Source organism: Coffea arabica, chromosome 9c (assembly GCF_036785885.1).
Source record: "Coffea arabica cultivar ET-39 chromosome 9c, Coffea Arabica ET-39 HiFi, whole genome shotgun sequence".
NCBI lineage: Eukaryota > Viridiplantae > Streptophyta > Magnoliopsida > Gentianales > Rubiaceae > Coffea > Coffea arabica.
In genome coordinates, this window is record NC_092326.1 from 8,767,507 (window position 1) to 8,775,834 (window position 8,328).

Below are 8,328 nucleotides of genomic sequence, written 5' to 3' on the forward strand. Positions count from 1 at the left end.
GTGCAAGTTGAATGCATTTCGCCCTATAATTCATGGACTAGCAATTTAAAGATTCAAATCCTCTTCATTTTATTATCCATTAAGTATACTTACAACTTTTTGACAAAAAAAAAATTAAGTATACTTACAACTTGCCTTCTCAGTTTCAATCCTCCTCCTCCTTCTCTACGATCTATATATGACTTCATTCTGTCTGATTAGTTATTGTTAACTTCCCTTGAATCGCTGTACAACTGTTCTTGCACTTCCACATGAATTTCAATCTTTGACCTGCTTCATACCCAATCCTCGTGGCTCAATTTATCAGCACAAAGAGGAAGCAATATTAGTCTTATGACACTACTATCATGCCTGAAAATAAAAGACTTAACAGTCCTTAATTCAGTACATTTCACAAATACATCCTTTGCAACTTTATACCTACCACCACAGGTACACTATTTAATACATAAACTTATCTCCTCCTTCCCCATTCTCAGAATTCTCAACGTAGATCTTCCCTAATACCCTGATGCTGAGATTTATAGCCGTCCACCCAACTTCATCCCCTGTCACGACTGGGCTAAGACAGTGGTCTTGCCTCCAAGCTTGCTTACTATTCGATTACCTTCCAAGAGAACTAGCTTGCCTCATCAGCATTGCCTTCTATACCTTCATGGACAATAATCCCCATTTCCTCATGTTTGAGCCCTAATTGCTGCAACCATGGAAGACGGTTTTTTCTTCTTCTTTTTTTATGCCCACAATTTCAACCGTGCCGATTCACGTGTTTTAAAACTCCCTTCACTTTCCTTTTTTTTTTTTAAACATTACCGACTCTAACGGTAACCCATGAACTACAGCCTCATTTGTCCATTTTTAATTTTACCGGCTCTAACGGTAACCCATTAACTACAACCTACTTGTCACGTCCATATAAATTTTCCACGTGGTTTTAACATAAATGCGTCAATGCACTTGAGAAGACCCACAAGAAACAACGAAGATTTTCTGCGTCCCACGTGGCTGATGCCCAAACTCCTCCTTACCACTTACTACCAGTACCAGGAGCAACTCCGCACACTTGTGCTGATTTTTTGATTCGGCCGTTCATTCCAATTCTTCTGTCTCCAGCTCCACTCCCACATTTGTGGAGTACAGAGTACAGAGCCCGCGAAAATCATGAATTTCTCTAGTACCCAAACTCTCCATTCCCGGTTCCTCTTCGTAGAAGCCCCTAAATTCCAGAAACATTACCATTCTTTTCTCCTTCAATCCCATTTCTTACCACTTCCCCTGAACGCTTCCCCTGTTCATCTGTTATCCACTACCCATACGCCCAATAGCTGGAAAAGTTGTCGTCGATGGCGTCATCATCGTCGAGTTATGGAACCGGAGACTTCAGTAGGGAGTACACGGGATGCACCTGCAGTTTTGTCTGTAGGAGAGGAAGAACAAAGAGCAGAAGAAATAGTAGCAGTAGAGTCTGATCAAAGAGAGGAATTTTCAGCTGATGAGAACCTTTGGAATCAGATGGTGGAGGTTGTGAATTTCTCTGGTCCGGCTGTTGGGTTATGGCTCTGTGGGCCGTTGATGAGTCTCATTGACACTGCCGTTATTGGTCAAGGGAGCTCCGTTGAGCTTGCAGCCTTAGGTAGGACTCTATTGCTTCAATTGCAGTTCGTTTGGATCGTTGTTTTTGGGTGCCTCCACAAAAGATTTTTGCTATAGCAATTATTTATTTGATGACTGAGTAAACGAGTTTGGAGTATTTCAGAAGCATGATTCTGAAGTAGTACACTATGCAACATAAATGTTTGTTTTGATGGTGGTTTTGGATTTGATTCTAGGTCCAGGAACTGTGTTCATTGACAATACTAGTTATGTGTTCATGTTCCTTTCAATTGCTACGTCCAATTTGGTTGCTACCTCACTTGCCAGGCAGGTTAGTTTCTTTATTGATGGAATTTTAGATTCAGTTTCTGAGTAATGACTATGATTTCAAGATTAGCACGTAACTAATTTTGGCTACTTATACTTGTTTCAGGATAAAGATGAAGTGCAGCATCAGATATCTAATTTGCTTTTCATTGGGTTGGGTTGTGGTGTTTTTATGCTTGTCTTTACAAGATTATTTGGTCCCTGGGTGCTTACTGGTGATTCACTTCTCTTTCTTTATTGGTGTTTCTGGGGTAAACATGATGGATTTATCATCATGTACATACTGCACAGGGGACTCACTGTTTTGCTTATTTTGCATTTTCAGCTTTTATAGGGGCAAAAAATACAGATATTATAGCTGCATCAAACACTTATGTTCAGGTTAGTTTGTCTTGTAAGTTACCTACCCTCATCGCTGCATGTTTGTATATTTACGAGGTTTTACTAACCGTGTTGTGTGTGTGTGTGTGTGTGTTTTTTGGTGACTTCAGATTTTTCTTTCTTTGTTGGAATGAAATTCTGGGATATGTTTCGTGATTGCTAGCAATTTCTTTAGAATTGTGATTCTTTGCCACTAGTTCCTACAGAATGGAAGTTTTGGTACACCTATTACGTGAGACCCTAAGAATTCGAGGTCCTAGGCTCAAATATCCCCTTCCCCCTCCTGCCTTCTTAAACCTCACCTTTCTCTTGCTTTAAAAAACAAAAAGGTTACATCTATTGTGTGCTATTTGATTGTAAAATTGCCGGGAATTAAAGTTTACTCTGCTTCATCCAAGGGGTTGAGGATCCGCTTGACCTTCATTCATTATGAAAAATTAATCTTTCTCCCCATTATTTATTTTTTCAGTTCCATTTACTTTGAATACAAACATTTTTGTTGATAGATTCGAGGCTTAGCCTGGCCAGCAATACTAATTGGATGGATTGCTCAGAGCTCAAGGTGCCAGGCTTTCTTGTTACCATGAACTTTGATGGAGCTGTACAATGGTTTTGATCCTAATAAAGTAGCTTTATTGGTTTTTTGAATAAGAAGTGCGAAAAAGCACTGCTATGTGAAAACATGTTGTAGTTATTAGATTTCATTTGTAGAATTACTATACATCTCAGACTAAAGTGCTTTCTAGTCTTTTTGTAGTCCATCACACTGCCATAAAGCGGTCTGCTCAACATCCCAGATGCAACTTTTGTTACTCTCTGTGTAGCGGTTCGGTTGCCATCTCTCCACAATGAAAGCTTTAGGTTTATGAAAGTGTTCGGTCTTCATTTTAGTTCTTAATGACATCTCTTTTTTTGCTCCAAGAATCGTCTAACAGGTTTTCAAAAAATTCAGTGCATCTTTTTAGATTTTGTGAAACCTTGATTAAGTTCTGTCCATCAAAGGTTGACTCAGTTTTTCCACAGATATTTATTCTCAATCAGTTTCTCAGCCTGTTGAGCCAATCACCCTGGGTTCCCATCTTCAGTGATGAAAGTTTTACTGGATAAATAGTTTTCCAGCAGTCTAATGATAAAGTTACTGTTGGTTTTCTGAAGACTGATTAGGTGTTAATTTTTTTTTACTCACAACACTGATTAAGGAGGAAGCCAAAAAGCTACCTTTGCTTGGCCTAAGACTGCTCAGCCTAAAGAAGGACATTTTCCTATTAATGTTGTAGTGCAGATTATTTGGTAGTGGTTTACATAAAGCACTCTGTGAATAGTAAACCATTTCATTCCCTTGCTGTATGGCTACTAAAGTTGAGCCTTTGAAATAGAGCTAGAACCAATATCTGTTTCAAATATTGAAGAGGAATGTAGGATGTACAGAGTGACAGAAATCTTTTGCAAAAGATCATATGCTGTGTATTTATACAACCCGAAGACTATTCTAACAGTATTTGTGGAAGTTAACCATTTACGTACCTCAACTTGTGAAAGTTGATTATCTAGTTTTTCAGGTTACACACCTGAACTTATACGTTCAATTTATTGTTGTTTTATTTGGAAGCTATATTATTGTTTCTGGTCCAATATAGTGACTGTGCATAATTCTTGTTCTCCTTCTTCAACAGCCTAGGCATGAAAGACTCCTGGGGACCTTTAAATGCTCTGGCTGTTGCCAGTGTTATTAACGGCATTGGTGATATAGTTTTATGCAGAGGCTTAGATTATGGTATTGCTGGGGCGGCTTGGGCAACAATGGTTTCACAAGTATGCTAACCAACCATTTTACAGTGCTTGGTTTCAGAATCTTTATATGAAGATTGTAATTCATTTTTATTTATTCCAGAATTCACACATGTTCTATATGCTTGTTCCTTACTGGTAATTGCTTTTAGGTTGCTGCTGCTTATATGATGATTAGATCTCTGAATGACAAGGGATATAATGCATTTTCCATGTCCATTCCATCTCCTAATGAACTTGTGCAGATAATTATGCTTGCAGCCCCAGTTTTTTTAACACTCATATCAAAGGTTGGTCAGCCTGTAGTTGCATTTCCTGCTAATTCTATTGATTTGTGGTTATAATGTGCATCTGGTGTAAACTGAGTTTAGGTGGCATTTTACTCCCTCCTCGTTTATTTTGCCACGTCAATGGGCACGCATACAGTTGCCGCTCACCAGGTAAGTTTTAATTTACTTCATGGCCTCCTGAGCTTTGTTGTATTTAGAGTGAAATACCTTTTCTTTGATCCTAAAATACCTTAATCCTGTCCATTATTTGTTTTAGGTCATGATACAACTGTACTGTATGTGCATAGTATGGGGAGAACCTCTTTCTCAAACGGCACAGTCATTTATGCCTGAGCTGATATATGGAGCTAATCAAAGTAGACCTAAGGTTGGCTATTTTTTTCCTGTTGCATTTACAGCTTTATAAACACCCTGCAACTATTTCCATTACAATGTTGGCATATATTTTCACAATTTCTTGGAGGAATTTTAGAAAAACTCTATGGTTCTTGAGATTCAGAACAGAATTTATTTTCCCGTTTCTTCTCAGAAATGGAATTATGTGACTTCATTACAGTAAGGTGTCAAACAGGCACGAACACTCTTGAAGTCACTGGTGCTAATAGGAGCTTTAAGTGGACTAATACTTGGATTTATTGGGACATCAGTTCCCTGGTGGTTCCCCAAGATTTTTTCACACGATCCTCTTGTCGTAAAGGAGGTTGGTATTCTAGCTCTTTTTCTTTTTTCCTGTTTTTCAATTTTGAGGTGGGTGGTTTATTTATTTTCTGTAACTTTCCTAAATTATGAGCACCTATGGCAGTTCAAAAGAATATTTGATTTTTATGCAATCATATGCTTAAAAAGCATCAACTGGCTCATGAGTTTACCGGGACGCCAGTCCTCCTTCCGAGGAAGCCTATAATGTCAACATGGAAGCAAGTGCACTGAATCCTCCCTGTCAAGTTTGGTTTGATTATCTGCTTTTCTTGTTATGAGATTTGAATCGTTACACAATTTTTGGAATGAATATCAATTTGAAATTAGAGACTTGACGATCACATGTTTAGAAGATTTTAATATCTTTTAGCTTTTCTATAACCATCAGCCTTGTGAACTGAATTCATGTGTACCTGAATTAGAATAAAACAAAACCTAATTAATAAATTGCCGATGAAATCTTGTACTTCTGTAATTGCAGATGCATAAAGTGCTGTTTCCATTCTTTCTTACACTATCTGTGAATGCAAGTATGCAAAGCCTTGAAGGAACTTTGCTGGTAAGTTTACATGCTGATGGAGTCTTTTTTTCTTAGCAATTTCTTTATAGTCTGTGTTAGTCTAGGGTGCGTTCCTTCTTTAATTAGACTTCAGATCATAAATTAAAAACAAATCTGAAATCATAAAAAATGTGCCCTTGATTCCCTTGAAGAAAGATAAAGTGGAGGTGAACAAAACTTTGCACTACAGATGATCTGTGCATGTTTATAATTTAACTGATGTTATCCTGTGCCGCTGGATGCAAATGAATTTTCAACACCTGAAATTCATGCTTCATCTCTGCTAATTGTTCAGCACCTTGGAGTAACCTGTTTAGTAAATCCATCTGTCCTTGCTGTTTTCTCTCTCTTTTTCAAGTTTCTCTTCAGCAGCCATTATTATCATAGAACAAAAGTTTGAAGACAAATATGTTGGCCGCTTGCAGGCTGTACGGGATTTGAAATTTATTAGTTCATCAATGAGCATACTTTTCTCTTTGGGTGCTCTTCTTTTGCTGGTATGCTTATTTCACTTCTACTCGCTGGGGATCAGTTTTATGATCTCTTTTGTCGCTTAATTTTTTTAGACTTCTTTTTCTTTGAAAAAAAAAAGCTAAATCTCTTTCCTTTTTATCTCGCCATTTTATGTTTTGTTTTTGTTGACAAACTTGGACATTAAACTTGATGTCCTTGAAACCAAGTATGAACTGGAATTTTTTTTTTTTATTGGACGCTCTTTTGCCAGCTGTTGAGCAGCAGAGGATGTGGTTTGCGTGGGTGCTGGTTTGCTCTTGTTGCATTTCAATGGGTAAAAAACCACAAATTTTTTGTTGTATTCTGCTCATTTACTTTGCTCTGGAGCTTTCTGATTGCTTTTTATTTCTTGTTTATCTGTAGTCTTTATTTTCTGTTGCTCTATGGCGTCTTACCTTGCCAAATGGGATACTTTACGTGGAAGACTTGCATTCTAATCAGATGGATAAGCTGAAAGTAGCATAATTTTGGAGCATATAAGAATGGTTATAGATAGCTTTTAAACTTTTGGTGCCCTAGGAACAGCTGCATATACGAGAATACTAAGATTAAGGCTTCATAATTACACATGAATGAAAAACAGTAAATACAGGTGTTGCGAGTCCTACAAAACTTCATTGAACGCCAAAAGATCTGCTTTAGCAAAGTTGTATAACTTGTTTCACAGGCATTGTAGTTTACAGGGTATTTTGTTTTACCTTTTTCTTTTTCTTTCATCAAATTTGAGTATAATAAATTGTTGTACTTAAAGTCCAAGGATATTACAATGTAAATGACAATTTTGCTCTTACTGTACTGTGATGTAACTTGAACCTTTTTAATATCTGAGTACCAGACGCCATTTGCTGAAATCAGTTTTGAACAAATGAAGGCTGATGCCTGGAACTGTGTTCCATGTTCTACTCTTTCTTTTCCTGTATGTTTGACAAGCAGCCTGTTCCCACAAAAGACCATTGTTTGTACCCAAATTTAACTGAATATCTTCCTCCTAACTCGGGTTGTAAGTTGAAGAACGGAATTGCTTCTTGGTACTCTGATTTGATCAACAACAATTGAAGGCTTTAAGTTCTGTATAGATCCACAAGAAAGTTCCAATCGGCTAATCGGTGTTGCTGTCTAGAGTGTTGAGACAGTATTACGTAGTAAGATAACCTGCATACAAATAAAAATGAAGAACCCTTCTTTTCAAAATTAGAATATAAAGGCAAAGATGAACAGGTTGATAGCATATCTTTTTTTCTTCAAAAGAAAAATAGATGTCATTAACATTAGCAATCCAAACAGTCACCTATGGGAAGTTTCTGGACTGATTACATCATTGTAAAGAGTGGAAAAAGATAACTTGGTGGATTTCTAAGTAAAGTATATCCTTCTACAATATATTTTTTTTAAATGTAGATGCTTGGTTAGAACATCAGCAGCACTGATGCATTTCCTTTGGTCTGAATTCAGAGTAAGAGTTCCAGATTAAGCTCAAGATCTTTGACAGTCAGCAAGTAGATTGGCTTTCTTGTGTTACTGTCCTACCAACATTAACTATCATCACTTTAGAATCCGAATGGACTATCAAATTTGAACAACTATGACTTGAGAGGAATTGCCAATCCTATGTGCAACACACATAACTCAGCGACTATATGCCCACGTTTCTGATGGAAGTTATTTCTGTACTGGTTTGAGTGCTGATTCTTATGCCCATGTTTCATATTCTTTTTCTTTGGTTTCAGTTGGGCATTATTTTTGCATTCTTCTCATTGGACATGTTGTCATTGGAAGTAATGAAATTTATCTTGGTAGTACCATTTTCATTACCATTTTGTCCACTTTTGGCATCCTGATTTATTGCTTCTTCTTCAATCCTTAGACGAGTGATGAGACTTTCTAACGAAAACTCCTTTTGCTTGTGTCGCAAGCTCTTTTGGAATTCCTTCTAAGATGGTGGAAGTTTATCCACTATTGCAGCAACTTGAAGTTGTTCATCAATTTCAATTCCTTTGGACCTTAACTCATGTACAATCATTTGAAGTTCATGAGTTTGGGCCACCACAGATTTTCCATCCAACATTTGAAATTTGAAGTAGCGGCTTGTGGCATATTTCTTTGCGCTAGCTTCTTCAGTGTCATATTTTTTCTGCAAAGCTTTCCAAATCTTTTTATCAGTAGGATATGAATTCTCAT

The 8,328-nt window shown here is 37.2% G+C and overlaps 1 protein-coding gene across 1 annotated transcript; it reads left to right on the forward strand.

Moving 5' to 3' along the window:
• Nucleotides 1-1,046: 1,046 nt before the first annotated feature.
• LOC113707988 (protein DETOXIFICATION 46, chloroplastic-like) lies at nucleotides 1,047-6,945 on the forward strand. Its single transcript, XM_027230410.2, has 14 exons — nucleotides 1,047-1,633; nucleotides 1,830-1,924; nucleotides 2,027-2,135; nucleotides 2,246-2,301; nucleotides 2,808-2,863; nucleotides 3,975-4,113; nucleotides 4,242-4,379; nucleotides 4,461-4,529; nucleotides 4,636-4,746; nucleotides 4,951-5,079; nucleotides 5,560-5,637; nucleotides 6,063-6,134; nucleotides 6,362-6,424; nucleotides 6,514-6,945. Exons 1-14 carry the CDS (start codon nucleotides 1,162-1,164, stop codon nucleotides 6,613-6,615), a joined length of 1,689 nt encoding a protein of 562 aa, XP_027086211.1. The 5' UTR covers nucleotides 1,047-1,161; the 3' UTR covers nucleotides 6,616-6,945.
• The last annotated feature ends 1,383 nt before the right edge of the window (nucleotides 6,946-8,328 follow it).